The sequence below is a fragment of the Thalia democratica genome, chromosome 4 (genome assembly GCF_965202585.1).
Source record: "Thalia democratica chromosome 4, ktThaDemo2.hap1.1, whole genome shotgun sequence".
NCBI classification, from domain to species: Eukaryota; Metazoa; Chordata; class Thaliacea; order Salpida; family Salpidae; genus Thalia; species Thalia democratica.
The window spans coordinates 5,002,462-5,018,451 of NC_139168.1; the positions used below are offsets into that span (position 1 = coordinate 5,002,462).

Consider the following 15,990-nt stretch of genomic DNA (forward strand, 5'->3'; position numbering starts at 1 on the left):
TTCAAATTAAGCAATAGTTTTTCAATGAACATATATGATGACTTGTATAAAGTGGTTATTCTTTTCATTGTATATTTTTGTAAGCTATTTTCTTAGAACAATGTTTTTGTAACTAAAACTAAACTTCTAATGGTATTTCATTTTGCACTAATACATTGATTATATGTAGTTTACAGTAACTGCTAAAATAAATATTCATGATACACAAAAACTGTTTATTTAAATATTTATTACAACGTGTTTTAATAAGTTATTTTTTTTGTACTTTTTTAGTAAACTTGTTTATTTTTTACAAATTTAAATAAACTTAAAGTTTTAACCTAACTTTTTATCCGATAGCTTATTTACGAGAAGGATTCGAAAGCTGCCAGGCAAAATGTCAGGATTCCAGCCGAAATACCTGAAAACATCAGAGTTAAAAATTCTACCGCTCTTGCTAGTGATGTGAGTTTTAAAATGATGGCCATACGTTTTGTTTACAAGACAAAATTTTTACCTGAGTCTATTCAGCATTTACTTACAAACTATTGATACATTTAAAAGTCGATTTTGTTACTATTGAATGTGATTTTAAATTAGTTATCAAATTTATTTTAGACTTCACTGCAACAAAAAAAAATTTAACTAAAACTTTTTCAGTACAATAGTAAAAGCACCATAATACAAATAAATCGTTGTTACTGCTTATTTAAATTATTAATCTTCAAAACAGATCAAATACAAGAAGCAGTTAGGAGAAACTTTGGATGAATGCAAAGGATACCAGAAATTAGATGGTCATCTGCATCCATTGGTCCTCAGATCCAACCATATGTATGATCTTCTTTCTGAGGTTATTTTTTTGATAGAAAGTTTTGAAGTAATTTTTTTTTTCAACTTGAACTTAATTTGAGGATAAAATACTAAGTGTGATTGGTGTATTTTGATTTATATATTAAAGTGTAAAGTTTTTAAATAAAAGTTCATTTTAAATAAAACAATAATAAAGTAAAAAACAAACTTGAGTAATCACATAACAAAAATATATAAGTTAAAATGTTTAAACAAAATACACTAATTTTACATTTATTTTAGAACTAAAGTAAACTTAAAATATGTCTAATATGAATAATTCAAACAGAAAAAATACAAAGAGGAGTATTTGAATGACAAAGTGAAGGTTTACTTCCCATACAATCTTACAGCTCCTTATGAAGTTTCTGCTAACCTTCGCGATATTACTGCACCAGTTAGTTATTTGTTTAACACTTGTATACATAGCTTTTCAATAGGGTTGTTAATGTTTATAATCATGCTTAAATTTAAAAGTATTACGTTTGGTTAAAATTGTTTTTTTATAAATTTGAATAAAACTTTAAATGTCCTATAAAATATAAATTCCAGTGATTATTTTTGGGTTTAGCTATTTTTGTTTTACATCAAACAATAATATACTTCAAAAACAAATATTTTGCTAGGAAAACTACACAGCACAGTATGAGAAGGATAAGAAAAAGAACAAGTTCAATGTGGCTGAAACTGAAAAGTATGACTTGGACAAAAAACTACACGAACTTGAAGAGGTATGTTTGAAAGTATATTTGTTAATACATCATAAAAACAATAAACCATTTATTTTAACAGAACAACTACAAGAAGGCAGCAGTGAAAAAGCTCAAAGATTTAACAAGCACCACAGACGCTATGTATGATCAGCACATCAAATCTGTCAAGGACTTACCTAGCAAGGTGAGAACACATTTCAATTTGTCGTAAATATTTATTCAGTTTACGATAGTACAAATTACCTAAAGCTAAACACCAAACATACTTTTATCCTCCTACAAAGAATATTATTTTTAAACACAAAATATGACTTAACCGGATTTTTTGTTTAGTTTATAAGTAAACCTTGAAAAAAAATATGCAATTTCAAAAAAAAATGTTTAGCAATATATTGGTTTTAGCTCACATTTCTTAAATATACAAACTTATCACAGAACGCGTACGCTGTGGAAGCTAAGAGGATTATGGACAAGTACAACTTGTCGGCCGACATGATCCAATTGGCCCACGCCATAAGTTGCCAGCCGCTCTCTAGCGCCAACGTGTACAAACACGACCACGTGATCAATGACGTAGGTAGGGGAAACACCGGCAGCGATATCAAGTATTACCCGCTTTATGTGAAAGCCAAACAGGCAGACAACATTCTCAGTCAGGTTAGTGTGAGAAAAGCTGCTACTTTGTGACAATTTGTTGCAACATTTTAAAAGGTAAACTTTAATAAGTATACTATTGTTCTGTGTACTTATCCTAAAATATTTAGAAACACTAATGACTTTTTCTGGTACAATATATGACTAATTAAACAACTTAAAAATATATTTTCTGAAAATAAACAAATGAAAACAGACTAAATATATAATAGACAAGGTATAGAAAAAATATTAAATATATATATATTTTAATTTTTTACAGATTGTATACGTGAAAGATGACAAAGACAGATTACACGAATGTACAATCCCAGTTGATAACATCGACCTGACAAGAGCAAAGAACGGAACAATCCTTGCCAGCGAAGTTTGTATTTATTAATTCTCAAAGTGTTAAAATACAAACATTTTATTGTCTTTTGTAAATATGATATTTTCTATTGAACTAATTAACACAAGTGTAACTACCTTATTTTTTCTTCATACAAGCTAAACATGAAATATTTACCAGATAAGTTACAAAGCTGAAGGCAAGGAAGTAAATGACAAATGTCAGGGATTCAGAAAACTTTCCAGTAACCAGATTCCTGTGATGAAACGAGCAATGGATGTCAACAAAATGTATTCAGATGTTAGTTTATTTGGGTTTAAAAAAAAATCTTTACTCTGTAACAACGTTTTAAGAGATGTTTATTTCATACTCGTATGCCTTAAGTTAAAAACGACATCTTTGGTTATGTGTATCAAGTATTTAAATATTTAAGAACAACTTAAAAAATTAAAAACACTGCAAATAAATATTTCATATAGTAAAACACCAAAAAAACTTAGAAAAGAAAGCAAACAATTTAAGATTATTTCACAACAGAAAACCTACAAACAAGAATATATGGATGACAAAGGTGTAATTTATTATCCAGTTCATCTCACTGCTGAATATGAAGCAAATAAATTTGCTGATAAGTTCATTCATGGGCCAAGCTACACAAGTGACTACGAAAAGAAGAAAGGAAATTTCGCATTCAAAGTAACTGATACTGGAGAATATCTTGTCAGCAAGGACCTTATGAAACTCGCTAATGTAAGCTCGAAGTATTGTTTGAAATACAGTGTTTTATTAGAACTGTAGTCATATACTTATTTTTCTAAAATATTCCTTAAATTGTAACTGATAAGTATAATTTATTTTCAAAATTGATAGCATTTTTACTTCATTACGTAGTAGAAAAAAGCTCTAAAATGTACAAACTATAACAAAAATGTACTAACCTAAAATACTTTTATCAACTTTACAGCACAACTACTGCGTGGCTGCATCAAAGACCGCATTCACATCAGTTGACGACGGATTCTCCATGAAAAACATCAAGAAAGTGCAGCCTTTACTGAGCATGTACTATTACAAGGATGCTGCAAAGAAGAACTATGATAAGTACAATTTGGATGCTAATGAGCAGAGGATTGCTCATGCTTTGGAAGCTAATAAGGTGATTGTTTTATTTTTAGGAAATAGTTGAAGTGTTTGATTTTATGTATAGAGTTGGAAACTAAACTAGTCGTATAAACTTCTAAATATTTTCTATACGAAATTTTAAAATTATTGTTAGATATAATACTTCAAACTGTTAGTGTACTAAAAAAGTATTTAAAAAAATGTTTGTTGTGAAACCAATAAAAAATTTATTTAATAAGTCTATTTATGAAAATTTTTAAGCTAAACAGAACAAATAAAATTAGAACTAGCTTTCGAGTATAAACCTAATTACGTATTAAGAACTACATTCATATAAAAACTCATACATATCAAAATGTAAGACAACATTAATATACTTTCAGTTGAGTTCAGAATACCAGTATCACAAGGAGTTTGAAGACAAGATCAGAGGAACTTTGCTCCGGGAACAATTGGAACACTTCCCAGAACATCAGCATGCTATGCAGGCTGTCAAACTATTTAGTAAGGTAAGTTAAAAAGTTCAAAAATTTTTTAAAGAATTAAATTTCGTTGTTTAGTTTAAATGATTTTGAAGAAGTTGATTTAAAAAATATCTAAACTTATAAAATTGAGGTACTAAATAATACTTTTATTAGATGATTTTAAAGGTAAGAATGCTTGAAAAGCATATTTCTATAAAAAAAAAAAATTTATACAAAAGTAAAAATATGTTTTAACAATTACTCGAATGCATAATTTAGATGTTTTCTTTTTAAAATGTACTGATTTTTCAGACGGCTTATAGCAAGGCAGGTAAAGAGAATTTCAGTTCCTTTACTATTCCAGAAGATATGCCTGCAATCAAGCATCCACAACAGATTGACAAACTCATCAGTACTGTGAGTATTAACTTTTAAAAACATAATTTACACTGTAAGCTTCCAAGTTTAAAACATAATGTAGTGTTTTTTTGATAGTGATTACGATATAACTTAATAAAGATTTTGAAATGAGTCCTGCATCCAATAACATAAAAGTAGTTTTTTTAAGCTGTTATACAAATAAGTAATTTTTTTACTAGTAAAAACGCATAAGAATATTAAAATTAAAAATAGATTCAATACAAGAAAGATGGAATGAAGGATGCTGATATGAAAGGATTTTACAAACTCAACAGCATTCAACACCCTATTGTCAAGAGAGACATGAAATCTACTGCTACTATTAATGATGTAATTGCTATTTTATTATATCTAAATATATTATTTTTATTTATTATGCAACATCCTATTGTAAAGAGAGACATGAAATCTACTGCTACACTGACATAATTACATTTTTACAAATCATTAAACATATTCTTAAGTTCGCAGAGTCTGTTGAACTTTTTTATTTAATTTAGTTTGTATCAAATTATTCTGTTTTAACTTGTATATTTATAAACAGCTCAAGTACAGACAAGAGTACCATGATACAAAAGCACACGTGTACTTCCCCTACAATGCAACTCCCGAGTATATCAAGTTCATGGATACATATGATCTGTGCAAAGAAGTATGATTTATTTCAAATATTGTTTATAACAAAATTATAAAAAAACTATAACAAAGATATTCGTTATCAATAATTATTTTAAAAATTACTTGACAAATTACACTAATTCAAATGACAATGTAAACAATTTCTTTAAAACAGCCAGATAAAGTTTTATAAGTCTTTTTTACATTCTAAAAAATTAACTATACAGAGTTGTATTTATATAACATGTTTGTTTTTATTAGGACGAATACAGGAGATGGTACAAAGAGAACATGCTCGGTGAAGGAAACTTCCCTCTAACAACCACAACTGGTTACCAGCAACTTAAAGCCCTCGAACCGTTCACTAAAGATGTGAGATATTTTTTCTTAAAAAAAGCAAATATTTTGCTGTATTAAACTGTAAAACTAATTTGTTTTACTTAAAAAGAAGTTTTTTTTTTTTAAATGAAACGCTATTTTTTTGCTTTTTTTGAGCTTCACTATGAGGTTTTATAGCTAGTGTCTAATATATTTGATAACTGAAAAAACTTCTAAACAAACTTACAATGAAAATTTTCACAGAAACTGTATAGAGAAGAGTATGAAAATGAGAAAGCGATAGGAGAATTTAGAGGAGTTGTTGATTATCGAGAAGCTCACAACCTCGATATTGTGCAACCATTGTTCAGTTTGGTCGGTTATTTAAATATTCATTAAAACTAATTTATCAAAATATAATCATAGTTATGAAACGAATTAAACCATTAGTTTTTATTTTTACATTGTTAAAAATCTAACACACAAAGTTTTAGAAAAAATAGTGCACTTTCAAATACCTGTAGGTAAGAAATATCTATTATCAAACTAATTATTAAATCAAATTTTTGACGTTACTCACACTTAGAAATTGTTAAGAGGTGCAAAAAGTAAAACATATAAACCTAATTGTCTAATCAAATTGTTACAGAACTCATACAAGAAGCAAGCAAGGAACATCATGGGAAAATACAATTTGTCAATTGAAATGCCACAAATGGCAAATGCTCTGAGAGCCACAAACCTTGCTTCACTGGTTAGTACAACAAATAATAAGTTTTAAAAAATTAGATTGCCTACATAAAAATACTGGACCTAATTAACCATCTAAAAAAAGTAGTTTGTGTACATAAAAAAACTACTTATTTTTAATAAGAATACAAACGAAAACGTTTAAACTGTGTTTTACAAATATAAAGCTTTTGTTCATAAAGTTATTAGTATACAGAACTATAGATTTTGCAAAACGAAGTTAATCAAATAATAAAAATTGACAACAGATTGTGTACAATAAGGAGCACAAAGACAATGATGTAGGCAAAGGAGCTTCTGGTGATTTCGGTAAATCGAAGCAAATTCAACATCCTATCAAGTCCTACAAACTTGCTGATATGGTTAGTGTATATGTTTCTACAGCGGTTAATAAAAATAATAAAAACAAGGCCAATATCCTCTCAAACCATATAAATTTGCTGGTATAGTGAGTTTTAACACTCTAAATCGAAAGAAAATTTTAAATGTGCATTTAAGTTTTATTCTTTAAAAGTGTATTAGCTTAAAAGCTTGTGTAGTTGTTTCTACACATCAATAAACTTTCTTTTCTTTTACTGTATATGTTTATGCTGAAACACTACATTCATCAGTGAAATAATGCTTCTAAATTTTTTTTGATGTTTTTGCAACTAAAATAAAAAGTAATTCAAACAACCTTTTGTAGATTCGTTATGTGAAAGAAGCAGTAGGAAATCTTAAAGATGTCCACTACAATTTCGATGCGAAAAATATTCAACATGCTTTGGATGTATATGATCTGTCTAGTCAGGTTTGTTTAATTAAAAATTTATTAAATTTTATTTTGAATAGAAAATAAAGTACTTTCCTACTTTAACAAACATATGCATTTAATGTTTATGAGTGTTCTTTAAAGTAAACTTAAAAAGATAGTTTATACCTAATGCAAAATTTGAATTTAAGGTTTGATAATGTAGCTAACAAAATTGAAAACTTTATTTATTGACTTATGTTGTGATTTTTTTTTTTTGTGCTGTGTAAGTTACCATTAATAAGATCTAAACGTAGATAACTAAAAGTAAATATATGTTTATAACAGATCAAGTACACCTTGGCGGGAAGAAAGATCAAAACAAATGTTAAAAACTACCAAGCTTGTGGATTCAAAGAACTTCCTAATTACAGAAGAATTCAGAAATTCAATGATTTTATCAGCTTGGTTCGTTACAAATTTGTACAAAAATTAAAACCATCTACGTACTTATTGATAAAAACTCTCAGAAGTGTAGAATAATTGCTTTCTAAATGTCAGCTTTTAAAACAATGTTTAAAAAGTTTGTAGTAACATTAGAGCTTGTATAATCAATTTGAATCTATACCAAGATATTGTTTTAATTAAAAAATATTCTTAAAAAAATACAACTCTTAAGTCCTCTTGAACATCATTAATCTAACTGTTTTTTGTTAGAAAAAGTACCGCGAAGATTATGACAATGAAAAAGCATTGATCTACTATCCTTATGTGCTTACACCCGAATTTGAAAGTAAACAACCTTCTAACAAAGTACTCAGTCAGGTATGCTGCATATTAATACAAGCTAAATAGATAAGCTGTTTACTAGTATGTTGTTTTAGATCAAGTAAATTTAAAAAACCAGAATAAGCTTACTTAAACACATTGATTAAAACTTAAAAACCAATTGAATAAGTACGACATATCATAACTTACTTCTTTATTTTACGTTTAAGTTGCTAATTTGTTGGTCCTTTTAGTGGAATATTTTAAACATGATGTTAAACTTATATTGTTTCAGACCAAGTATCAGAAAGAGTACAATCAAGATAAACAAGATATTGAGTTCAGATACGATGAAATTGAACAGTTCCTCATCAATAAGGAACTTGATAAAGTTCTCAGCGTGGTAAGATATCAATACTGTTTTAAAGTGTTTATACAGTCATTAAACTACCTGTATCTTATATTCTAGGACTATTTTCAGCTTAAAAATGACTCATGATACTTAAGTAAAGTTAGTACTTTGAAACTTTTAAGGGTAATTTTTAAATATTTCAGAGTAAGTTTTTAAAATCTATATATTAACTAATTAACTGTATAAAAGCTTGCATTTTATGCAACTCTAAGCCTTAGAGTCTAAGACTTAAAGTTTGATTAAAAATTGTTGTTATACAATGTATTCCTAAAATTTTCAAGCTAAAAATGTTTTACAATAAATGTTTACTATTTTTTTAAGGAGCTTACAATATGTTTTTATAGTACAACGAAAAGAGCAAACTTCGAAAACTGTGGATGACCTCATTTACTTCATTACCGGAAGGAAACAAACAAGACATACATGTCAAGGGTGTTCAAATAAGAATCAGTAATGTTAGTTTGTATGTTTGATTAGATAAACACTTAATAAACAAACAAGACATAAATATCAAGGGTGTTCAAATAAGAATCAGTAATGTTAGTTTCTATATCTGATTTAATAAACATTTGAAAAACAAACAAGATATGCACATAAAGGGTATAGTATACAATTAAGAATCAGTAACGTTTGTTTTTTATGTTTAGATTAACGAACACCTTTTAAATACTTTTAGTTTAAATAACTGTTTATAATTGTCGTGAACTTAAATTTTATTATAGGGTAAAAGTGTTTGCTTAAAATCCCTATATTTAGACTTTAATACTTATTTTTTTGTTTAAAGTGTACACCCTAAGTTAAACTTAAAGATAAGTAAAATTTATAGTTTTCAAAACTTGAGTTTTATTATCAAACAGAATGTGTACAAAGATGCTGCAAAGAAAGTAATGAATATGTACAATCTGACAATAGATATTCCAGATATTCAGAGAGCGTTGTACGCTGACTACATAGCTAGTGACGTGAGTTTAAACTGTCTGAATTACGTCATTTAAAATTTTTTTGAAAATTTTCATAATTTTATTTTCTTATTAATACATACATGTTAGTTTTTTATTTTTTTTTCACCGACTACACATCTAGTGGCGTAAGTTTAAACTACTTTTACTATACATATACAAAACCGAACAAAATTTCAAAGTTTATCAATGTTTGTTTTGTTAATAAAAGTTATCTGATAAGTCATCTTTATGTTGTGAATATTTTTTACTGACTACATAGCCAGTGACGTGATTTTAAGCTGTCTGTATTACATCATAACAAATGATACATATACATATTTAAACATAGTAAAACTTTAAACTATTACTTGAATTAAATAAAAATTAATTTTAGCTTTAAATTCTTATAGACAAACAGAATTTTTGAAAGTTGTAAAAACTTATACTTAAGAATTTGTTCATCTGCTTAAATAATTATTTAATATTTTTATTACTCTATTTCAGAATGTGTACAAGAAAGATGTAAAGAAGATGATTACCGGACTTGGTATGGACTATCACGAAAATATTCCGATCTTCAAGCATTTCAGAGACATGAAACCGCTGGCTAGCAAGGTTAATTGATTAACTAAGTATTTCTAGATAATAAAACCAGCTTATTTCGATATCATGTAGTTATGTTATAGTTTATGTCAGCAATTTGTTCAAATGAAGTATTACGTAAATTTATTTGACTCAAGCTAGTTTGATTTTGATTTAACAAAAAATCATATGATAACATATCACTTATTCCTACAAATATTTTAATAACTGCTTTTAAGCTAAACATGTACTTTGTTTAAATCTTCAGAAGTATATTAAAGCAATGTTTACATTATAAAAAATTGTATAAGCAGTAAAATGCTTAAAAATTTATTAATTCATAGCCAATTAAACAAAATCGGTGTTTTATAATAAAAAGTAATTATATAAAAAGTAAATATTTTAAAACAATCAATCACTTATACAAACATGTCAACTGAAAAGCCTGTTTAATATCAACAGAAAGCATACAGAGCGAAAGCGGATAGGACCATGCACAAATACCAAATTGTTCCAGACGCTCCAAACTTCAAAACTGCTAAGAAGGCAGACATTCAAGCCAGCAATGTTTGTTTTTACTTTATGTTTTTTTATTATTTAATATACTTAGTTTCGATTTTTTATGCTTAAAATTTTTTAATTTGTTTATTTTTCCTTTTTGTTTTAATTTAAACCAGCGATGTTTGTTTTGCTTTTAGTTTTAATATTATTAGTTTTCTGAAGAAAATTTAAGTTTTTTTAGGTTTGTTTTAATATTTTCACTGTTCTGTAAGTTTAAAACTTAGCTATAGAATTAAAACAAGTAAATTTACTTAGGTCTAATTTAATTTTTTGTATTTAAAAGAACTTAAACATACAACTGCTGCCACTTTTTGTTTTAAGAACAACTTCAATTTTTAAACTTTGTATATAACTGCTTTACTACTAAAAACTAACTTTGTTGCTATAAAAAATGATTTAGTAGTGAATATTTATATTTTTACATACTTTATTGTCATTAAAAACATTAAACTTAACTTTCTTAAGCACTTTAATGTAACTTAAACTTATTGTAATAATACAGTTTGATATCTAATAGCTGCTTTAAAGTTTTACTATAAATGTTTTAAATATTGTAAACACAAAAGTTTCACCTAAGCTAAAATAAGAAACTACATCTTTATAAGCACAGACTTGTTTTTGTATGTTTATAGAACAAAAGTAAACCTTTTTGACTTTAAATACTTTCACAGTTTGAAATATACAAAAAATACTTAAATGTTCAAGTAGGGTATGAAACAACTTAAGTCAATCAATAAATTTAAAAACAAATACAAGTTACAAACAACTAAACATATACTCATAAATTTCAAAACTTCAGGTGAGGTACAAGTCAGACGCGTTGGACATCCGATCAAGGACGAAGGGATACCAGATCCTGAATGCAGGAGAGAGAGGGGATGTGAAAAATGCAATGAGGGCATACAACATATTGAGTGTTAACAAGTACAGAGAGGAATATGATAGATTGAGAGATCTTGTATATTTCCCATTCGATCTTACTAAACAGTTAGTACTTGTCGAAACTATTTGTTATTCTGACAATTTTTTACGTTGATAAAAAAATTATTCTTACTTGGCGTCGTAAACTTTTCGTTTATTTCCCCTTCGACCTCACTAACAGTACGTTAACATCTGTTTATGCTTAACTTTTTAACAACTTGGTATTAAAATGTTATCCGACAAAACAAAAACATTTGATTAAAATTTTTGCAACTAGTAACTATTTTTTTAGTTTGTTTCAGTTTTAAAATACAATTAGATATGTTTAAGTTTTTTTTGGTTTATCATTTTTAGTCCTCTGTTTAATTAATTTCATTTTTAAATGTGTAGTTGTGTAATAAACTAAAGTTTTGCTATTGTTTGATTATTATTAACTAAAACAAGCATGAGTAAAAAAAAAAACATAACAGATACGATGCGATGGCGCAAACGATGGAGAACCAATCGGATTCGAAATACAAGAAAGAAGCTAAAGACGAGATGCATTTGATGGAGTTCAAAATAACTGACACCGAAGAGTACCAAGTCGCTTGCAAACTCCAAGAAACAATCGGGCATGTTAGTTTCAAATGTTTATATTTATTATTAAGAGTACCAAGTCGCTTGTAAACTCCAAGAAACAATCGGACATGTAAGTGTTCAAATGTTTATACTTATTATTAAGAGTACCAAGTCGCTTGTAAACTCCAAGAAACAATCGGACATGTTAGTTTTCAAATGTTTATATTTATTAATAAGAATACTAAGTTGCTAGTAAACTCCAAGAAACAATCGGGCATGTAAGTAAAACTTGAATACTGTAAACATATGACATTTTAACAACTTAAACCAGTATTAAGTAGCCTGTAAACTGTATGAAGCTAATGGACATTTAAGTTTAGAAACTTTAGAAGTTATTTCCATAAGTTAAAAGAAAAATTGTAAGCTAATGTTTTTGTTTAGAAAATTGGTAAAATTTTAAATTCAAAACTGAACTTTAAGTAACTATTAAAACTTAACAAATTTTCCAGGTTGCTTACTTAGAAGAGCACTTGAACGATTTGAAACACAGTCCTTTTGTTACTGATACTCCATGGAGAGCTATACAACGAAAAAATATAAAGCAATACAGTGACGTAAGTAGTTTTACTGTGTTTAATGCAAAAATATATGTTAAATATTGATAAAAACAGCAGTTAAATACTTTACAAATGTTTTTGGAATCCTGCTTTAGTTTTTTTTTATTCTATGATTTATCGCTATCAAAACTAAGTAAGAAAAAGTTTTATTTATTTATATTGTTAGTTGGAAAAAAAACTTTTATTGGTATTGCCAAATATAGTTATATAATATTATGTTTAATATTATACCATAACATCACTAAAACTCACAGAGAACATACCGCAAGAGCGCAAATGATGTTATGCAGATGTACTTTACAACATTAGTAATACTTTTAAAACTTTATTTATGATTCCAGAGAACATACCGCAAGAGCGCAAAGGATGTGATGCAGATGTACGATCTTATCACCGACGAGCCGAGGATGAGGCAGTTCAAACACGCCATGCGTATATTCAGTGACAAGCTCTACAAGAAAGAGTACAATCAGAACTTGCTAGGATTCGGTGCTGACGGTCTGTATGAGACTCCGACCATGCAGAGCCATTTGAAAGCTGGAATACTCGCCAGTAACGTGAGTTTTGTTTAAAAAAGTAGTGAGTTTTTTTTTAACTTGCTTGTGTTTATATGAAGTCAGAAAGGTTTATAATGTTTTGGTTCATACTTGCTAGTAATTTGATTAATTTGATAAATTAGTTTAAAATGTGAAAGTGATTTTTCACAAGTAGGCAAAGTTGAAACAAACCTGCAAAATTTTATACTCTAAGTGCAAGTCAATTTAGTTTTTATATTGTTTTGATCAATTTCGTACTAATACTTTTATATACGAGCTAGCTGTAGTTAGTATTGTATAGTAAAACTTGATTCTTGATATAATATTTCATTAATTAAAAAATTTATAACCTAAACTTGTCAAAACGTTATCTTAAAATTTTTGTTTTTTTCAGATGTTTAATCTTTTTATATGCATTAACAAACAAATTTTATTCACCAGTTGCCATACCAAGAAGAAGCAAAACGTAAGAGGCAGTATGTCACATATAAGAAGGACGCAGTGGCCATTCAACACGCTAAACATGTCAACCCTCTTGCGAGCCAAGTTAGTTATAAAAAATAAACAGATATGGTGGAAATCTACACCTAATATATTTATTTAAAAGTTGCAATAATTAAAAAATCCTACTAAGTGAGCTTTCAAAAAGTTTTAAACCAAAAAGTTAATTGATATTTTTGGAAAATACAACCTGGATTAATAATTTTTTTAAAAATTGCTTCTTAATTTAGTGTTCTGTATATATAAAGATGTTTGAATTAAGTTTATCTTTACAGAACGTATACAAGCAAGAAGCAAAGAAACTGGTTGACAAAGCTGCTTACAACACTTTACTGTTGAAAGACAATTACTTGTTGAAGAAGTTCTACAGCATCAAGGACCAGAACTCTGAGGTTTTTTTATAAAAACTTCATAAGTAATTATAAAATTTAACTTGTTTATAAAACTTTATTAGTAATGATAAAATTTAACAAGCCTTATTTCAAGCTAGAACTCTGAGGTTTATATAGTTAAATCTAATAAAATTTGATTTTGTTTTGTATAAAAAACTTAAGTTTTAAAAGATCTTACAAATGAGTTACAGTGAAACTTAAACAGTTAAAGATATGTTAACTATAGTTTAACAGCAATTAAAAAGTTCAAATTTCTTACTATTTGAAAAAATCGATTATTTTTAAGCTTTATTAAAAAAAAAATCTTTGCAAAACATAAGCATCACATAATACTGTTTTTTATATATTTTTTAACTTACATTATTGACTTACCTTTCAAAAATAAGTACTCATGTAGACATGTATTATACACTCATCATTATCAACATGTCTACATATTATTTTTTAATGTAGACCAAATACAAAGATGATATGTTCTTTATGCGAGGACATCTCCATCCAGTTCCTGATACTCCGTTCAATTTGAATGCACTGGCACAAACTAACAGACAATCTGATGTAAGTTTTCATAATACAAGTAAACTTAGTTAATTTACTATATTTCTGTTTAATTTGAATGCATTAGCACAAACTAACAGACAATCTGATGTAAGTTTTCAAAATATAAGTAGTATGGTAGAAGCCATTATTAAAAAAGATCTTAAAAGTTGTAAAACTTTCTACGGAACTTAAGTTTATCTACTTAATCTGAATAACAACGACAGTAATTTTCTATAGTTGTTGTCTAAACATAACCTTTTTAACCACAGAACGTCTACAAATCCGATTTGAAAACTGAGATCCAAGGAGTTGGTATTACTGATGTTGAAGCAGTTCAGTTCGAACATCAAAGAAAAATGAAAACCGTTCATGATGAGGTATAGTTGACTTAATAAACTTGTTTTGCTTTACATTTGATAGAATGTTTATTTTTTGTGCAAATAGTTTTGTTTTCTCTAATGATTATAAGTATACAATTACTCCAATAATGCAGTTTTCTTATTATTAAAACGTAACAATTGGTTGTTTTCAGTTGGACTTAAACATCTATTTTACTTTAAAACAATTAAAAAAGCTCAGATCAAGTACTATTTACTAATAACAATAAAACTATTCTACTCAATTAAACAATCTGTATAATTGTAAAACTATACAACTAAACACTTTAACTTTTCAAACAGAATGCATACAGAGAGGAAGTTTTGCACGAGTTACCGTTCTGGGAGTCTGAGGAGGCCGGAAACACTCCATTTGCTTTGAAAGCAAGAGAAGCAAATATCCTCACTAGCAAGGTTTGTTAAAAAATATTATTCAATTATTTAAACACTCCATTAGCTTTGAAAGCAAGAGAAGCTAATATCCTTACTAGCAAGGTTTGTTGAAAACATTATTAAATTTAATTTGACAGGCTTATTTTAAATACTATATTTGCTTTGAAAGCAAGAGAAGCTAATATCCTCACTAGCAAGGTTTGTTAAAAAATTCAATTTAATTCGTACACTTATTTTAAACACTTCGTTTGCTTTGAAAGCAAGAGAAGCAAATATATTGGCCAGCAAAGTTTGTAAAGACATATTTATTTTAAGCAATATGACTTTTTAGTTAGATCCTTTATGCAGAATGAACAAATCAAGTTGTGCTGTTTATTTACAAGCAAATTTTTATTTTAAAATTGAATAAGTTTTTAAAATTATTTCGGATAAACTTTAATGTACATATATTCTCAGAACAAGTACAAAGAACAGTACGAGCAAGAGAAAGGAAAAGGATGCAACGAATACACACCGTTCATGCTGAAAGCTCAAGAAGCAAATGAGGTAAACTACAACTAACTAATTGATTAATGTATTTTTACTGTTATTTGATTTAAAAAAAAACAAACCATTAACACTGCAAGCTGAAGAAGCAAACGAGGTAAGATAAAAAACTTGAATAAATTGAATAGATTTATACCAACAAATAACTCAACAGCTTGCTAGTGAGAACTTGTACAAGGAGGAACACAAACAAGACCTTCAAGTCTCACCAGAGTACAGCTACCTCGACACAACACCGGCTATCGAGAAGGCTACTGAAGCTAATCAGTATGCCAGTGAGGTTTGTAAAATATTGTGATAATTTTTGTACTCTACTATTTTGTTAGCCAAGCTTAAAGAAATTTAGATTGATATCTACCAATTTAATACAAATTGTATGAACTTTTATTTT

General features: G+C 27.7%; 1 protein-coding gene across 8 annotated transcripts in view; it reads left to right on the forward strand.

The window, feature by feature from the left end:
- Positions 1-15,990, forward strand: part of LOC145835042 (uncharacterized) — a 103,563-nt gene that overhangs the window by 77,635 nt on the left and 9,938 nt on the right. For all 8 annotated transcript variants that reach the window (XM_082942572.1, XM_082942576.1, XM_082942580.1 and 5 more), the window contains 37 exons: positions 340-444; positions 713-832; positions 1,121-1,228; positions 1,458-1,562; positions 1,624-1,728; positions 1,980-2,201; positions 2,461-2,565; positions 2,710-2,829; positions 3,067-3,279; positions 3,494-3,685; positions 4,035-4,160; positions 4,428-4,532; positions 4,749-4,865; positions 5,080-5,187; positions 5,415-5,525; positions 5,736-5,846; positions 6,121-6,225; positions 6,470-6,583; positions 6,907-7,011; positions 7,300-7,419; positions 7,669-7,776; positions 8,015-8,122; positions 8,476-8,586; positions 8,989-9,093; positions 9,577-9,687; positions 10,117-10,221; positions 11,015-11,202; positions 11,607-11,754; positions 12,207-12,311; positions 12,656-12,871; positions 13,292-13,396; positions 13,627-13,743; positions 14,197-14,301; positions 14,553-14,660; positions 14,964-15,074; positions 15,510-15,599; positions 15,754-15,879. In XM_082942572.1, coding sequence (XP_082798698.1) covers positions 340-444; positions 713-832; positions 1,121-1,228; positions 1,458-1,562; positions 1,624-1,728; positions 1,980-2,201; positions 2,461-2,565; positions 2,710-2,829; positions 3,067-3,279; positions 3,494-3,685; positions 4,035-4,160; positions 4,428-4,532; positions 4,749-4,865; positions 5,080-5,187; positions 5,415-5,525; positions 5,736-5,846; positions 6,121-6,225; positions 6,470-6,583; positions 6,907-7,011; positions 7,300-7,419; positions 7,669-7,776; positions 8,015-8,122; positions 8,476-8,586; positions 8,989-9,093; positions 9,577-9,687; positions 10,117-10,221; positions 11,015-11,202; positions 11,607-11,754; positions 12,207-12,311; positions 12,656-12,871; positions 13,292-13,396; positions 13,627-13,743; positions 14,197-14,301; positions 14,553-14,660; positions 14,964-15,074; positions 15,510-15,599; positions 15,754-15,879 — 4,584 coding nt within the window. The remainder of the gene's footprint in view (positions 1-339; positions 445-712; positions 833-1,120; positions 1,229-1,457; positions 1,563-1,623; positions 1,729-1,979; positions 2,202-2,460; positions 2,566-2,709; positions 2,830-3,066; positions 3,280-3,493; positions 3,686-4,034; positions 4,161-4,427; positions 4,533-4,748; positions 4,866-5,079; positions 5,188-5,414; positions 5,526-5,735; positions 5,847-6,120; positions 6,226-6,469; positions 6,584-6,906; positions 7,012-7,299; positions 7,420-7,668; positions 7,777-8,014; positions 8,123-8,475; positions 8,587-8,988; positions 9,094-9,576; positions 9,688-10,116; positions 10,222-11,014; positions 11,203-11,606; positions 11,755-12,206; positions 12,312-12,655; positions 12,872-13,291; positions 13,397-13,626; positions 13,744-14,196; positions 14,302-14,552; positions 14,661-14,963; positions 15,075-15,509; positions 15,600-15,753; positions 15,880-15,990) is intronic.